General features: G+C 38.4%; 1 protein-coding gene across 1 annotated transcript in view; it reads left to right on the plus strand.

The window, feature by feature from the left end:
- Positions 1 to 1,867: 1,867 nt before the first annotated feature.
- PLPPR4 (phospholipid phosphatase related 4) overlaps positions 1,868 to 17,449 on the plus strand; it is a 48,120-nt gene continuing 32,538 nt past the window's right edge. Inside the window, exon 1 of the mRNA XM_062193446.1 lies at positions 1,868 to 1,999. Within this exon, the coding sequence (XP_062049430.1) occupies positions 1,922 to 1,999 (78 nt within the window). The 5' untranslated portion in view covers positions 1,868 to 1,921. The remainder of the gene's footprint in view (positions 2,000 to 17,449) is intronic.

Below are 17,449 nucleotides of genomic sequence, written 5' to 3' on the forward strand. Positions count from 1 at the left end.
GAGAGAGAAAGATGGGGAGGGGGACTTCTACCTTTCCACTCTCCAAATGGCCACAACAAGCAGGGCTCCTGGGCCATCTTCAACTGCTTTCCCAGGAGTATTAGCAGGGAATTAGCTCACTGCAATATGGAATGCCAATATCCCAAGTGACAGCTTGTGCTGTTTCACAATCCCAGCCCTCATCTCGGAGGGCTTCCAGGAAGAGATGGGGATTTGAATTTGCTGAATGGTGGGGAACTCTCAGAAGGTTTAGGCAAAGAAATAACCCAATTGGATTTCTTTCTCAAAAGATAATTCTGGTTGCTGTGTAGAGAATAGCTTGTAGAATACTCTGAAGGCTATTGTGCTGATCTAGGCAAGAGATAGCTGTGGTGTTTGGGACAAGTCATCAGAAGATGACATAGTTCTCTTCTGATGACTTCTATCTTCTTAGGGAAACTACAGTTGAAGTCATTAGCTGAGAATGACATTTGAGATGTGAAAAAGCATGGATGAGAGAGTGGCCAGAATAAGGAAAAAATACTAGGATTGTGGGATGGTGGTGTGGGCTTAAAGCTGTGCTCCTGAGTCTGACGTGAGACAAGACGGGGTGGCTGTGTCTGCCTCCAGCCACTCTTCAGTTGTTCTGGTCAGAAATAGAGTGCTGGTTTTACCTGGTGTTAAGATTTTACCCCATGAGTATGGTGAATTGGGGGTCAACAGAGAGATTACTCTGCTGACCTCTGGAAGGCAGGTGTGGCAGAGGAAAGTGAGGGTGTGAGGTAAGAATGGTGGTGAAACGTGCATTTGTGGGTCCCACAGCCTCCATGCTGGCCAAGACCTACTGGAGCAGCAAGGAAGCAGCCAGCTGGAAAGTGGGTGGGGAATTGGCCATCCTGTGCTTGAAATAGAGACTTTGGGAGTGGCCTGGGGTGTGAGAGCCTGGAAGTGGGTTATCTCCACGAGTACAATATAACCTTGGTGTTTGCTAGATGTTTCTCTCCTCCAGGCCACTGGAGATCTCTGGATTGTCAAAATCATCACCAAGTTGAGACCAGCCCTGTACACGACCCAAAGGGCAAATGACTTTATTGAGAATTTAAAGTCTGAAGACATGCTTCTTTCCGCCGTTAGGGCTGTACTAGTCACGTTATTCTGGGGGTGTCATAGTGAAGTCAGAACATGCTCTGACCTTTGGGCTCAGTGAGGATGCCTGCCCCCTGCGGGTTCCCACATCTGCCACTCTTCAGGCGGGGAACTCTCCCCATTCCCAGACAGCTGACAGGGAGCAATGATCACTGGGAGTCCCCCAGGCAGAGATCCTTAGGAGGGATGCCGTTCCTGGGTGGCAGCCAGCTCTTATGATCTCACACCACGTCCTACTTTTCAGTATGCTAACCCTGTTTTAATTTCTCGCGGAAAGGGTTAGAATTTCTCGCTGTGGGGCAGCGCGCTGGAGCTAATTCCTGCATTTGGCTCTTGGGAGTGACCCAGGAGGCTTCCCAGGAGCGGGAATAGGTGCTTTGGCTCCCGGGCCTTGCTGCTGCAAAAACCAAGGGTGCGTCCCCCTTTCCGATTCTTGACGTAAGCTCCGACAGACAGCCGGGGAGCCTCGCCAGGACGGTGGAGAGCAGGGAGAGGAAGCCATTGCAGCAACAGCTTGGAGGAGGGAGCTGGAGGTCTCTCGCCAGAAAAGCAGGAGGGGACTAGAGCCTGAGCACGGGAAGACGCGGACCTGCCGGCTCCTGGAGCCGCTGGGTTGCTGCAAAGTGGGGCGGGGAGAAGGCGGGGGCGCTGCATGCAGCGCGCTGGCTCCAGCGGCGCCCGCGGGGAATGTGACATCAGCGGCGCCCGGCGCTTGCGGCTAGAGGAGGCGGCTCGCCTGGGCTGTGCTGTGCACACCTCGCCCGGGGGAGGACGCAGACTCAGGCAGGCGGCCGGGATGTCGGCGAAGGAGAGGCCAAAGGGGAAAGTGATCAAGGACAGCGTCACCCTCCTGCCCTGCTTTTATTTTGTGGAGGTAAGTTGGCCCGGCGCCTTTGGCGTAATGCAGATCCTCCGGGAAGCTCGGGTGCGAATTCAGATCCTGGGCTGTGTGGAGAGCTCAGACAGTCCAGGGGGCGCGCCGCTGTCCCCAGATGCCCGACCCTCCCATTTTCCCCCAGGTTTCTCGGAAACTCCCCCGAGTGTGCCTGTAAACACCCGCTAGGCGGGGGTGACCGCCACGAGAGGTGTCGCTGCTGGGCGACCTGCAGGGAAGGGATACCTGTGTGAGTGAGTGTGGGTCTAGTTCCCCCGGCCTCCTGTGGTGCGTGCGTGCACAGAGTCTGTCCCTCAGTGCCCCAGAAGGGCCATGACGCCCACATTTCAGGATTTGTGTCTCCAACCTGTCCACTGTATATCTAGAACTCTGTGAGCTGTTGATAAGATTTCAGTTGCACACAGCTACACCCAGAGTATGTGCGGACCCTAGGTGTTTACAGAGGATTGGGATTATTGATTGCTCTTATCACCTCCGCCCCACCCTTATCTTATTATAATTACTCTGGTGTTCACCGCCTGCTTCTAAAATTGGCTCTGCATCCTTAGGTGTCAATCATTAACCTACTGGTCCTCCTTCATGATAAATATATTATATATATACATATATATACACACACACACAAGTATACACCTTTAAATGCATATGTGTTGTGTATATACTATATTGATGCGGACATATACAGATTTATATATTTTAAATACATGACATCATCTGATTTTACATGATTTGTGTCTGTGCATTTCTTCTGTGCTTAATAGCATTACAGTTAAGCAATTCACATGCATATGTATTCATAATCAATCTCTAACTTACTGAATGCAGTATTTGAGGGAAGGATAATTTATGGGAGGGTTATAAAGATTGACAAGTACAGTGATTCCATACACTGTACTCCATTGCATCAGGAAGACATTTTAAAGCAAGAGGTTTATTAAATTATAGGTAGAGAAGAGATTAGTACATAGGATTCAGGAAATCATATGGCATTAAGGGTCAAGCTATGTTCTGTGTAATGAGAGTCCAGGTTGCATAGAGAATTATCAGGCTGTTGCTGAATTATGAATCTCCTTCCTTGCCTGTCTTTTCAGCCAAATATGGAGGTTTAGCAATTCCAAGTACAGATACTAGATTTGGTATTTGATGACTGTAAAGCTTATCTGGGTGAGCAATAGTCTTTGCCTTGAAATTTGGAGGAAGGGACATGGTCAGACTGTCCTAATAGGTAACAGTATATATGAAAGTTTTTTCAGGCATCATAAATTTCGAAAATGATTTGTTTTAAGAAAGATGTATGTGACTTGCATACATCTCAGAGAAATGATGGGTAACCCTTTCTACACAATCCATGTTTATTTAAAATAATTTCTTGATTCATTTATGGTACTTCCTCTGCTCACAAGGGATTTTGAGACCGTGATGTAGGCAATTTTTGTCAAAAGATAATGAAGAACTTTCTCAAGAAAAATGTGGGCTGGAGATTCCATGATGAATAGAGTGAAGGGATAGATAGATGGGATACCTGCCTTCAAATTCACTCTGTCAGGCCACTTGTCGCGTTGCTAATCCACTGTGGTTTTCGAGTAAGCAACTTCATTCAAGTCTGGCTCCATTACATTTGTTTAGAAGAAATCAGTGAATTGTTGGGTTTGACCCCTAGGAAGGGTAGGAAGGCACACACCTGAGGTCAGCTGGAGGCTGATTATGTGTGGATTGTAGCTGAATGTCTTCAAGGGAAATATTTTCACAAAAGAGGATGTAAAACAAAAAATTAAAGGTGGGCCTTTTAAGAATCCACATGTGCATTTTTGCGGTAACTTTAACAGGTGTACATGTTCCATAATCTAGAATTTTAGAAGTAAAAGCACTTCATAATGCATTTGAGTTGTGTCTCTAAGAGTACAGAGCTCACAAATATTACTTCTTTTCCATGAGTGGAAATAGCCCAGATTTATTATTTTCACTTTGGCTCTCTTTGAAATTCCTTAGGAGGGCAAACTCTAGAACAACTATGTACAGACAGTTCAGAGTTAGGATGAGTATTTGTGATACTGTATCTTGGGAGTAACCAACTTCAAAGGGAGAACTACAAAATTGGATTGCAAATTATCCCCCTGAAACTAAAATGCATGACGAACCAATAAAGAGCTTCCAGAAAATGGGAGAAGGCATTAATACACGAATTATTTAAAGAGGTTGACAGGACGTACTACCAAGCTCCATTGAAATGACTCATTTTGAAGCTGGTGAGAATGAGTTTTACATCTCCTTTGGAGGATGAATCCACATAGCTTGAATTAGCATAATGACATTTTGCTTTATAAAATAGTTTCCTCAGACCTAAGTAATTAGGATGAGAGAGTGAAACATGAATGGATCTTCTTCCATCACATATCAGACAAAATAATATATATCAGGCCATCTCTGTTACATTGGATAACAACTTATGTCGCATAAAGAAGCTAAAAGGACCAGAGCTTGAGAAAAAGTCGCTGGTTCTCCAGTGACACCACAGATGACTTAAATTGTCTATCTTCAAGGCATCCAAGGAGTTTTAAACTATTATTCATGGTAGGTATAAGAAACTAAGAGTCTTTAGCTGGAAACTGAGGAAGGAGAAATGTTCCCACAGGCCAGAGGGAATAGAATCAAGTTAGACTGAATTATGGCAGGAAAATTATGATACATTTTGGGGGAAAACCTGAACCTTGAGACATATTGACGTGGTTCAAATGCCATCAATGCCACAAATTACTTGGATAATTCTAGCCATGCTACTTTTCCCAGTTTCTTCATATCTTAATCACATAAGCTAAATATAAATACATGCATATCCATATATAATAGAAAGTGTTAAGCACATCACTTAAGATATAGAATACATTATGAGGCTAAAACGTCATGCCCAAGAGAAGCTAGGTGCTTTCTTGTAACTGACAAGGACTGGAAATGGATTATTTCAGGCGAGGTTTAGGGATCAAGTCCTGACCAGTTTTAGCTGAGAGTTCCAGAAAAATCCTCCTCCTCCCAAATTTCCAGAATGGCTTGTATTCCTGGTTTCCTGGAATGGACCTGTATTCGCAGACATGAATAGGAAGAGGGGCATGCTATTTAGGTTGTACCATGATAATGGCAAGCATTTCTGAAGCCCTTCATATGTACTATAAGTAAAGCTAAATGCTTTCCATGAACCATCCTGTTCAACCTTCAGAGATTCTTTTTAGGAAAGAGGCCATCATTACCTATTTTGTGCAAAACCAATGGGAAGTCAATCCCCTCAAGCAGAATGGGAGGCAGGCTGGGGTGGTCACTCAGAGCCCCAGCTCTCCAACGTGACAGTAACTGTCTCCCTCAGCTTGCTGATATAGGACACATTGCTTCCTGTGGTTTCTCACTGGTAAAAACAGATATGGGTGATAACACAAGGACATATTGGCAAAGGTGATACAATGTTCCCTGGCAACAAACCAGCTTCCTCAGCCCTCAGCCACTGCAAGTTTCTAAGAACAAGAAGCATGCAGACCGGTATCCTCTCCATGCTGAATTTGGTTAGCAGTGAGTGCCCCTCAGCAAGTGCCTGGAGCCAGCAAATGTGTGAGCACATGGACAGTCCATCCGCAGTGTCAAGTGTCTTTCATTATATCCCTGTGAGCACTAAGCTGTTCAGCCACTAACATCAAGTAAGCTTGTCCCAGTTCACCGTCAAATTTGATGTTGAACAATAACTTAGCAGGTTGAATTCTTTTTCTCACATCTTTGGTTTATGCTTCTATTTGCTGATTTAGAGGTTTGTAATTGACAGTAATAATACATGGTAATTTGAAAAATGTCTGATCTCCAGTAGAACACCTTACCTTTTGAATAAGCTTGATAATTCAGTTCCACACTGTTCAATTCCAGAAAAGAAAAATCATTTTGTGAAAGGAACTCTCCAACAGACATATCCAGGGTCTGATTAGGTTGAAAAGAAAAGCAACTTAAAAGGTTTGCTCCACCAAAGAAAAAGGTTTCTCTTGCCTTTAAGCTCCAAAGTGTTCTCCAAGTCACAGATGTATTACTTACAATGGCAATTGCACCAGCAGCAGACCTAGAATCAGTAAAAAGTTGTTCACATGTTACAGCCCAATGTTATGGGTGCTAAGGCAGGATGTCTTAGTGTCTAATACATTTTCCTTACTCAGAGCCTTGTAATGATCCCACCAATACATGGATTTGTGATTTTGTTCTTATTGCCAATTCTGCTCAAGATCAGTTTATTACATAATACAAACAAATGATACATTATTTTTAAATGAATAAAGGACAAATTCTTAATATAAAATACATTTTAAAGTTTATTTTCAATAAACATTCTGCTTTGTGACATACATTTTTGCTACTACTTTTAATTCTAAACTTACGGAGAGAGAAGAATTATGTTTGACCTATATAGAAGATATTTTTACAGCTTTAGATACTGATAAGAGTTGGAAACCTCTTGCTTTTCATACAAAACTGGTTCACACACACTGGCACATACACACATCTGTGTGTATATAAGAGTAAGACTATCAAATTTCACTCTACAAAGCATAAACTTACAGTCTGAAATATTAAAAACTAAGAAAATTTAAAACTAAAAACTCTAAAGACTAAGAAAAAACTCAAAAGAATTAAAAGTATACTTTCATTTGAATTGTGTACTTAGCAGTTGGTATGTTGCAGGATTTTGTTAATTCAGCCTCATTACTATATTGCATCCCCTATCTAGACTGTATTTGGGAGTAAAAGTCATTGCTACTCTCTTGCCTTCTACCTAGGGGAGTTTAAAAGCCTTTGAACAAGGACCTTCTGGTTAGTTAATCTGAAACCCATGACATGACATTGTGATGCATTGACAAAACCTTAATATGATTTTAGGTTTTTTCCCCATTGTAAAGAGTCCATACATTCTTAATTGCAACAATATTATTTCACAAGATTTTTCTTCTATCTCATGTTCTTTAGGAAAATTATATAACTCATTTTACTTTGCTGAGAAATACAGCTAACATATTCTCTTCTATTTAAGCATTAACCTCAGTAGAACATTACAAAATCACGTTTCTAAATTGCATGTACCAAAATAATAGCTGTAGATTTTCCCTTTTCTAGAATGTACAGAAAGATAATTTGCTCAAAAAAGTGCTCTGAACCCTGCCAAATGAGATGAGCTGGCAAATCTTTCCTCCTCATTTAGAGTCATAATGCACAAAGTCTGATGCAAAAGAAAAAGTAAATACAAAAGATGATAAATTCCTAAGTTTCGGGAATAGAGTTAAATGAGGACATCTCTACAAAGACCAAGATTGAATGTAGAGCCCACTATTAGGGAACACATTCTGTCCTAGGAACCATCGCTATCTTACTGTGTCTCTGTTGCCAAGTCAAAAAAAAGGTTCTGTGACTTTTTTCTAATGTCATTTATTTCTGGCAACTTCAAAAGGATTTTAATAATAATGTTATTATATTAATAATAATCAAATAGTTAATTTCAAGTCTCCTTTATATGTCACATCTAGTGCATTTATTATCTTTATTCCTGGGAACCACCCTACCAAGAGGTATTATTATGCAATTTTTAAAAAAAAAATTCAGCTATCTATAGCTCAAAGAGCTAAATATTCTTTACCAGAGACACACAGGATTTCAACCAGGGATTCAAGATTTAAGTACTTGCCCATTCTGCTCTTGAGTTATGATTACATGCTGCCTCACTTGTTCTTCCATTGACAAAGCTAAACTTAATGAGGAGTGGAATGGAGAGAGCTGTCTTCACCAGGAATTGATCAGATTCATGGTTTCTGGAAATACGTACTTTGAAGAAGTCTGGTTTGGGCTCTGACTCAAGAAGATTTCTTTACATTCAGCTTCTTAATTTGGTTTCATTGGTGCTATTTCTTACTTAAAGGTAATAGATTTAATTCTGATCTGAGAGACTTAAAGATACAGTAACTGTCCACTTACAAAGAAGCTGTCTTTGGTCAAGCACAAATGGCCCCTCAGAGTCTTCTGTGCAGATTAACCAGGAGCTGTGGGTAGGATAAGAGTAAAGACTTGAGTGAAATAAAGTTTATTAAAGTAGAATCTATAGGTCTTTGAAAATGACAGAATATCAAAAAGAGAATGTTAACAAGATAATAGAAACAGAGAGACCATACCAAGAAGAATTAGAAGAAAAAGCATGAGAAAATTGAATGTAGGAGTGAGTGCCTCTGAGTGTAATGGACCCAATCTGTGGGAAACACGTCAAGACCCCTTTAGCAACTTGCGTTGTGTATGCTGGCATGTTAAACAAACAGAATTTGAGACACAATTATTGCACTTAAGGTTTGGAATGTATCATGAATCTTGCAGCCTAGGCAATTTCTTCATGTTGTTTTTTAAGATTCATTTATTGATGTGAAAGTCAGAGAGAGAGGGAGCGACAGAAAGAGGTCTTCCAGATGCTGGTTCACTCCCTAAGCAGCCGCAATGGCCAGGACTGAGCCAGGCTAAAGCCAGGAGCCAGGAGTTTCATCCAGGTCTCTCACTTGAGTGGCAGCGACCCAAGTACTTGGCCCACCTTCCGCTGCTTTTCCCAGGCCATTAGCAGGGAGCTGGATTGGAGGTGGAGCAGCTGGGAATTGAACCAACATCCAATATGGGATGTGGACATCACAGGTGACAGCTTTACTGGCTGTACCACATCACAAGTATCAGCATAGGGAATTTCTTAGGCAATATCTTTTGAAAAAAATGAAGAAAAAATGTCTTAATTCTGGGAATAAATATAATGAAATTATGTGATCCAAGAACATTTTATCTGACTCTTCTATTTCGTGATGAAACATTATGGCTTGAAAGAGTTATCTGGGTTACCTAAAGACACACCATAGTTAATATCAGATCAGGAATAGAATCAAAGTCTCCTGACTCATGTTCTAGTGCTCTTTCCTAATTATTACTATTTCTAGAATTCCTTATATTAGAAAGTTCCCCTCTGGATTATAACAGTTAAAATACAGGTCATTCTAACTCTACATATGAACTGATTGTATTAACGGTTTTGTGTTAACTTACAGATTTCATGACACAACATTGCTTTAATCATATTAAATAATTATCAGTGGACTTTTCCAAAATTGTTAGAATCTTGGTGATAGCTAAATTTTAGAAATCATATTTTTCTTCTTGTAGCCTGATTTCTCGCCTGTAATTTCACAACTACTTCCTTTGACATGAAACCTCTGGCAGACAGGAAAGAGAATACAGTGGATGGAATAAGAATACACTTTACATCATTAGCTAGAAAAATGGCTTTGAAACTATATTTTAATAGGACTTTTATAGGTATTATCTCATTTGATAGTTTAAAATGCAGCTGATAAGTAAATACAAACACTGTTTAACAAATAAAGTAACTGGGACTCAGAGAAGTCCAAGAACTTGTCTAAAACCCAAGTAGAGCTTCTTTTCCATCTTGGTCATTAAAAACCAAAAAGCTTGTAGTAATGTAGTGAAATGTCTACTTATCAGCATCCTGAACATCTCATCTTGTTGTGATTTCTTCGGAAAATCAATTAGCTGAGAAATATGTTTGTGTCAGCTATAGAATGGAGTAATGTCTTCATAGTCAAGTGGATTTTGGAGCACAGATACCAAGGATAGAAACGCTAATTTTGTCATAAATAATGTTGAGTTGTTTTGCTTGTCACTAATTAGATTCTGAACCAATTGCCATTTGGATCCATTGCTGTTTGACTAATTTTAAATCACAAAATAATGTCAGTCAACAATGAAGAGGATAATGACTATCTTAGTGCTATAACAAGTGACTTCAATGTACTCTAAAAATGCCATCAGACTTTTAGGCATAAATTAGAGAAAAGAGGGATAGTGGTAGTTAAAATTATTGTGCTTGTGGAATAGGAATGCTTACATTTATTGTTTGGGAGTTTTAACAATGGAAATATATGTGGATGTATTATATACAATATAATGCTCTCACCAAAAGTCTGCACTGTGGGATTGTTAGAGGTAAATTTTCATTTAAAAATCTTGAAGCAAGATTCAGAATTTGTGACCTTATGCACATGGTGCAAAAGAGAACAATCTTAACATTACTAAGTGTTCTACAAAAGGGGTGCCAAAATGAAATTCCAGAGTGTAACCTGTACTTTTATAACTATTTATTCATTGAAAAAATATTTATTGATTGCTTATTATGAGCCTTTAGGTGAAATTGATGGGAATAATATTGAGCCATTACCAGCATACTTCCTAATTTACAGCAGAATCTCACTAAATTTTTGCTGAATGAATGGAATAAAGCAGGAATAATAATACAAACATAATTTTTTCTGTAGCTATGTTTTATCAGCTGGTGGAGACATTTTTATTTGTAAAGTAAGTGATGATGAATGCCCCATCAAAGACAATGCTGTGCCTCATGGATTAATAATTGTTTTTTTGGTTTTTTTGTTTGTTTTGTTTTGTTTTTGACAGGCAGAGTGGATAGTGAGAGAGAGAGAGACAGAGAGAAAGGTCTTCCTTTTTGCCATTGGTTCATCCTCCAGTGGCCACCGCGCATCGCGCTGATCCAATGGCAGGAGCCAGGTACTTATCCTGGTCTCCCATGCGGGTGCAGGGCCCAAGGGCTTGGGCCATCCTCCACTGCCCTCCCGGGCCATAGCAGAGAGCTGGACTGGAAGAGGGGCAACCGGGATAGAATCCGGCGCCCCAACTAGGACTAGAACCCGGTGTGCCGGCGCCGCAAGGCGGAGGATTAGCCTGTTAAACCACGGCGCCGGCCATAGATTAATAATTGAAGATTAAACCAATCTCTAAGGTCTATATGAGTCCTTGTTTCTTAATTGTATTTATGCTTTCTTTAATCCAGGGAATATTTATAGATTGTTTAAGATTTGAGACTTCTAATAAAGATATCATCGAAAAAAATAACTTGCAGTTTTAATTATCACTGAAAATTTTTTTCAGTTACATAAACTGCATATGGCACCATTTTTGTAGAGTGACTGTGGTAAACAAACTATTAATGCATTTTTAGTCTTATAAATGAATATAGTATTTTTTAAAAAAAGAAACCTAGCCTACTTACTAACCTTTCTTTCTTGGACAAGTATCACACTTCCTTAAAGCTTCTGTTTCCTCGTTTGAAAATGATGAAACTACTGTGGTTGGATTAGAATGTTTATGGCCCTTTAATTATGTACAAGTTACATAATGTAACTAACAACTGCTAAAGTGAAATCAGTGAGTGAATTTTCCTTTCCCCATTCACAGACACTTACCCTCCGACTTGTCTGACGTAAACTTTCTTTTGGCTTCAGATATTAGGACATTCCCTGGATAGGGATTTGTTTTCCTGGTTTCATTTGTTTTGTTGGTATAACACATTCAGGTGTATTTTATAAAATGTACTTATAGAGCTACTTATTATAATATATAAACAAATCCTTATTAGAATGCCTGCTCGGATTTTATTGATACACACACACATTCACAAAATCCAGACCACTTGCTTTAATTACCTTTACTTACCCTAGTTAGTAGAAAAATTCACATTTACAGAGGTCATTCCAAATACTCATGTAACACTCTATCACAAGTGCTTACTCCAGATGTTGGTAGGCCCATGCTCTGTGAACATCTGCCATTCTCCTCTTTCCAAAGTTCTGTAGTACTCTCTAGAAACTTGTCAACATCAGGAACCATCCAGTGCAAAATAAACATCCTTCTATGCTTCAATTTAGCCATCTGTGAAATAAGGAATCTTACGTTTTCCAAAAATCAATGCAAAAGTCAAGTGATACCCCAATATTTGGGAATAAGTGACTTCACATAGTATACTACTGTGAGAGTTTTGGGAAGTTTGTCTTTGAGACGTATACTCTAATTCTTTAGATATACTCTCGGTTGTTTTATACCCTGGGTTATGTTTATATTATAGCAATTCATATGTGAATGAATTAATAAACTATGGGGAGCATTTAACTGTGAAAATTTTGGCATAAGATTTCATGGAAAAATATTAAGAAACATGGACAGCAATCTGTTGTAAACTATAAACCATAAGCAGATGAACTTTTCAAATCCTTCCACTCTAAGGTTTCTATCTTCCAGTTGAATTTATGTGTATGAATAAAAATTATTTGATGATGGTGAATTCTTTGATAGTTAAGTTTCAGACTATGTGATTATTTCACAGATAATATTAGTCTTAGTGACTTTATAGATGATTGGAATAGGAAATAATTAAGAAAGAATTCCTTCAGCTTTAAACTCCAGCTTCTGGAACAATGCAAACAGCAAGGAGCAGATTGTAGAGTCCTAAAGCATTTACGATGCATTAATTGTTGGGTTGGTTAATAATCTGGACAAGTGACATAAATAGGGAGATAGAGCCTTGACTGAACTTCAGCTTTGGCTTTGGCCTTGGTCCCAGTCTTCTGTGGCTAATACTGGAGGCTTAGCTTCTTTACAATTCTTAAAGAAACTGGTAAGCATTCAGTGCCCAGATAAATGCTCCAACATAACCCAGAAGGGCCAAGTGCTTGTTCCTTAGAAGATGCATGTCCTATTGCCCACCTTATAAGTTTTGTCTCTTGACTCCACCTCTACCCCTTCAACTTTCCTAAATATTGCAGTGGTCAGAGCAAAAGAGAAATGGAGAGGGCTCTATAGGAATCTCATGGGAGAAGATCCCCAAAACACAAAGACTGCAGTAAGCTACCCTCAGTTCCCACGCGTGGCTATTTTGTTTCTTCATTTTCCAGGCCTTGTTAAAGAATGACAGAGAAAACAGCAGCCACCTATCTAGGCAGAGGCCATTTAGTCTAACAGAGGGGCAGAGCCTGAGCTTGGAGAGTGAGCCAGAAACTTCCCCTCTGCAACAGCAATAGAAGACTGCTTAGCTCCAAGTACCTGATGGTTCGGTTGCTAAAATCACAGGCTGTTCAAAGCTTGGCATATGACCAGAGCTTAATGAAGCTCTAATGTCAGTGATTCCTTGAAATGGGCAGGGAGTTTGGTTAAAACAATCCATCAGTGATAGCATTGCCTACCCCTCCATTATATTGAGCCACCTGCTACAGACTTGTACATTATACCAGGTTAAAATCCAAGTTACTTTAAGGGCATCGAAATGACGATATTTACTTTGGTCCAACCTATCTGCCTTCCCAGGTTGTCTGTGTTGCTCAAGCAATTCATCAGTCTTTAGATTTTTTTTTTCTGTCTTTAGTAACAATTTTCAGAATTTTTCAACAGATGTGTTTATATCCCATGCTACATTCATTTTGTTTGTATATATTGTTCATCTGATTTTTTGATGTAACTCACAGTGAAACACACAATATCACCCTGCCTAATCTAATTCAGTATAGCTTTAGGGCACTGGAAAATAAAAGACACATTATCAGTGTCCCATAATTGAATTTCAATTTCTCTTTCTTGTGCAACAATCTCTTTTAAAGATAAACACCTTTAGTAAGACCTTTAGTGACACAGGAAAATCTTAATTTTGAAAGAACACTAATAGTGTGCATCCAAGTATTTTGGAAAAAAGGATAGAGAGGGAGAGAGATGCTTACAATACATGGTTAGTCTCTCACTTCAAAAATTAGATTAGAAGTCCCTTCTCTGGATAATTAATAGTTCAAGTAAAATTTATCAAGTACATAGCAGACATTCAGTAGGGGTTTGTTAAATAAATAGACTAATAATTGCATAATAGGATTTTCCTACTGCTAAAGTAAAATGACAGTGATTAACTAATACTCCATTTTAGTAAATGATATATAGGTAATTAATTTCAAAGCACTAATGGTCAATAATTCAGCTGTTCCAATGTATACAAAATTTAAGATTATATATCACTTTATATATCAAAGACAAAGCTTTGCTTCTTTTATGCCATAATATCAAAAATACAGAAATTTTAATTGTCATTCACTTCATATTATTGTAATGATGCATTTCCTTTATTCCTATTATTTAATAGTAAATGTATTGCATTGAAGAGTACTGTGTATTTCCTTTTTAGAGTTATTCTGGTGAATATCTACTTGCCTTCTCTATGTTAAAATATCAACTACTCAAAATGTTATCTAGAGTATATGAAGTCATGGAAAAAATACACACAAAATGTCATTAATTTTAAAGGGTAGAATGTCATTCACAAGGAGTCTTGAAAAAAATTTCACAAACAATCCATACTTTAATAAAATTGTACATAGATTTGAAATTTTTTTGTGCTGGAATAAACTTATTTTAAGCATTTTTCCATGAGTTTTTGAAGTACTCTTGTGTAAAGCAAATTAGTCTCCTTATTTATTTATTTTTGCAGTTTCTCAATGGCTTTGGCAAGGCATAGATCAGTGGTAGAGATTTCTAGGAAAAGCCAGTATTTAAAAAGATTACAAATATGAACTCAGGAGTCAGCTAACATTGTACATGAACCAGGAAATTTCTCTGCACCTCTATTCTGTCATCTGAAAGACAGTGATAGTAATGGTGCCTTCTTCAAAGAGTAATGTGAAGATGAGTTCAAACGTGTAAATTCCTTTACACAGTACCCTACAAACATTAGTAACATTAAATTACTATTAGAACCCATATTTTTAAAAGTCAATTTTATGTTTAAAGCAACAGAAAGTACAATTGGTAGACAGGGTTTAAAAGCAATTATAGTCAGTCATTGAAATATATACAGGTTCCCAGCCTCAAGTCTCCAATTTGGTTTAAAGAACAAAATACTTTCCACAACAATGCACATAATTCACTGTCTAATTATGTAAGAGGAACACATTTTCAGTACTTGAGGTTAAGGCTGATGACTGCAAAGGCTACTACCCTAAGCCTAACGCCAGATCAATACTCAGGTTAAAAAAACAAAAAACAGCTACTTATTACCTTAGACTTTACTATCAGATCATTGAATGATTTCATTGGTCTTTTTAGAGTTGTGTAGAAGTTTTTAGAGTAGTTATAGAAGAATAGGGTTTTCTGTTAGATGTATCATGTATTTTGACCTAGAAGCTTTTCTCTATTGATTACCATTGCCATTTGGAGGATCCTATTTAAGTTTTTTTTTATGTTTTTATGTTCAATAGAATTCTAGAAATTCAAAACAGGAAATATTTTCTTGTGATAGAAACAAATGAGTATCTTTTAACTGCAGATTTTTAAAACTATACATAATGACTATAATTTTTTGCTTTCTTTTTATTTCTCAGAAATTTGTATTAATATAAAGGGAACAGATTTCATGTATTTTATAGGAACAATTCCAAGAAGATAACCATACTTCTCTCCCTCAATCCTCCTTCCTTCCTTCCCTTCTTTCTTCCTTCTTTTTTTTAAGTTTTTGCAAAAACATAATTTACTATGCTTTTAACTGGGGAATTTTTCTTTAAACTACAAGAATTCTCTAAAAATTTGACATCTCTATTCAACTCATCAATATATGTGTTCATTTTTAGTACTTGGAGGACATCCAGTACATCAGGGATAAAGAGAATAGGACAGTTTCTCTCTATTTCTTAAAGATCTTATTGTTGAACAGGGGAGAATAGTAAAGGAACAACTGCCACCTGATGTGAGAATTACTGTGATCAAGACATTCATCTGGATATCACTGTGCAGTCAGAGAAAGACCCGAGGAAGCACTAAAGGCAGGGAAACATTGGAGCCTTAAAGGTGTCCAATTTATGATATTTTACATTAGAAATCATCCACTAGGGAAGACAAAAATGAAGGGAAAGGAAGACCATGTCCAAAATAGAATTAAATGTTCTTAAGATATTAGTAAAAATAAGATAAGGCTTCAAATTACTCCAGCTTCCCAGTAATGGGGACCCTGAGAGAGAGTGGTGATGGATGCTACCTGCGAAGCATTTGATGAGTGAACCAGTGGGTAGGAACCCTCTCATTCTCCCTCCATCTTCCTCTCTCAAATAAAAAAGAAGTTGAATTTGGAGAAACTGCACAGGAAAGAACCTTTACAACTTTGGAATACTGTGTCAATAACAGCATCATTTAAAACTTCTTGCTGTCCCATGACTCTTAGTGCCACTTACACCCCTTGCACACACAAGCATCTCTATTTTTCCATCCTGTAGGCTGGCATTTTCAGTAAAGCTTGGGGCTATTCTTTCCTGAAAAGTAATAGACCAGTGCCAGATGGCGACATGTGGCAGAGAAGCAGCAGGGTGTGTGCTTCTAGGAATTTAATGGACCAGGTTTCAATTACTGGCCTTGTCACTTAGAAGTCCCACATGCTACTCAACTTCTCCAAGGCAGCAGTTTTATCTTAAACTCCACAGAAGGTTGTGAGATTTATAATAGACACTCGGAAATGTCTAAATACAAACCCAATAAATGTTCTCTTCAGGTGTAAATAGTTGGTCAATAAATTCTACTTTCAGTAACTGAAAGTGGAATAAATTCTATTGTGGACACGGTCTCCCTCTCCAGTGATTTTTCTAATTTATATTCCCACCAACTATGTATGTGTTCCCTTTTTTCCACATCCTTGCCAGCGTTTACTGCTCTCTGTATTTTGGATTTGGATTTTGGCCCTTCTGATAGGTGTGAGGTGAAATCTCACTGTGGTTTTGAGTAGCACTTCCCTGATTACTAGCCATGTAGAGCTTTTTTTTTTTTCATGTATTGATTTTTTGTATTTCTTCTTTTGGGAATTGTCTACTGATGTCCTTTGCACATTTTTAAACTGGATTGGTTGGTTTTTGTTCAAGTTTTTGAGTTTCTGAAGTATTCTGGGAATTAGGTGTCTGTGTTCTATTTGTCTTGTCCAAGAAATAATCCCTTAAATCAATGTCTTGGATTGTTTGCCCCATATTTTCTTCCTACAACTTCATGGCCTCAGGTCTTAAATTTAGCCTTTTATCCATCTTGGGTTGATTTTTATATATGGTAAGAAGTATGGATCTAATTTCATTCCTCTACATATATGCATCCTATTTTAGCAGCACATTTGATAATCTCCAATATATTCTCTGAGCACTTATGTCAAAAATCATTTGGATTAATTTCTGGGTTTTCTATTCTATTCCATTGAGCTATGTGTTTGTTTTTATGCCACTACAATGCTGTTTTATTTACTATAGCTTTGTATTACATTTTAGAGTCAGGTATTGTGATGCCTCCAGCTTGATACTTTTTGCTTGGGATTACTGTGGCTTGTCTGGGTCATTTGTGGTTCCCCCTGTATTTTATGATTTTTTTTCTAGTTCTGTAAAGAATGCCACTGATGTTTTGATAGAGATTACATTGAATCTGTAGATCACTTTAGGTAGTATAGACATTTTAATGATATTGATTCTTCTGATCTATGAGGAAGGGATATCTTTCCATTATGTTGTGTGTCCTCGTTGGTTTATTTCATCA

Source organism: Lepus europaeus, chromosome 5, assembly GCF_033115175.1.
Source record: "Lepus europaeus isolate LE1 chromosome 5, mLepTim1.pri, whole genome shotgun sequence".
NCBI classification, from domain to species: Eukaryota; Metazoa; Chordata; class Mammalia; order Lagomorpha; family Leporidae; genus Lepus; species Lepus europaeus.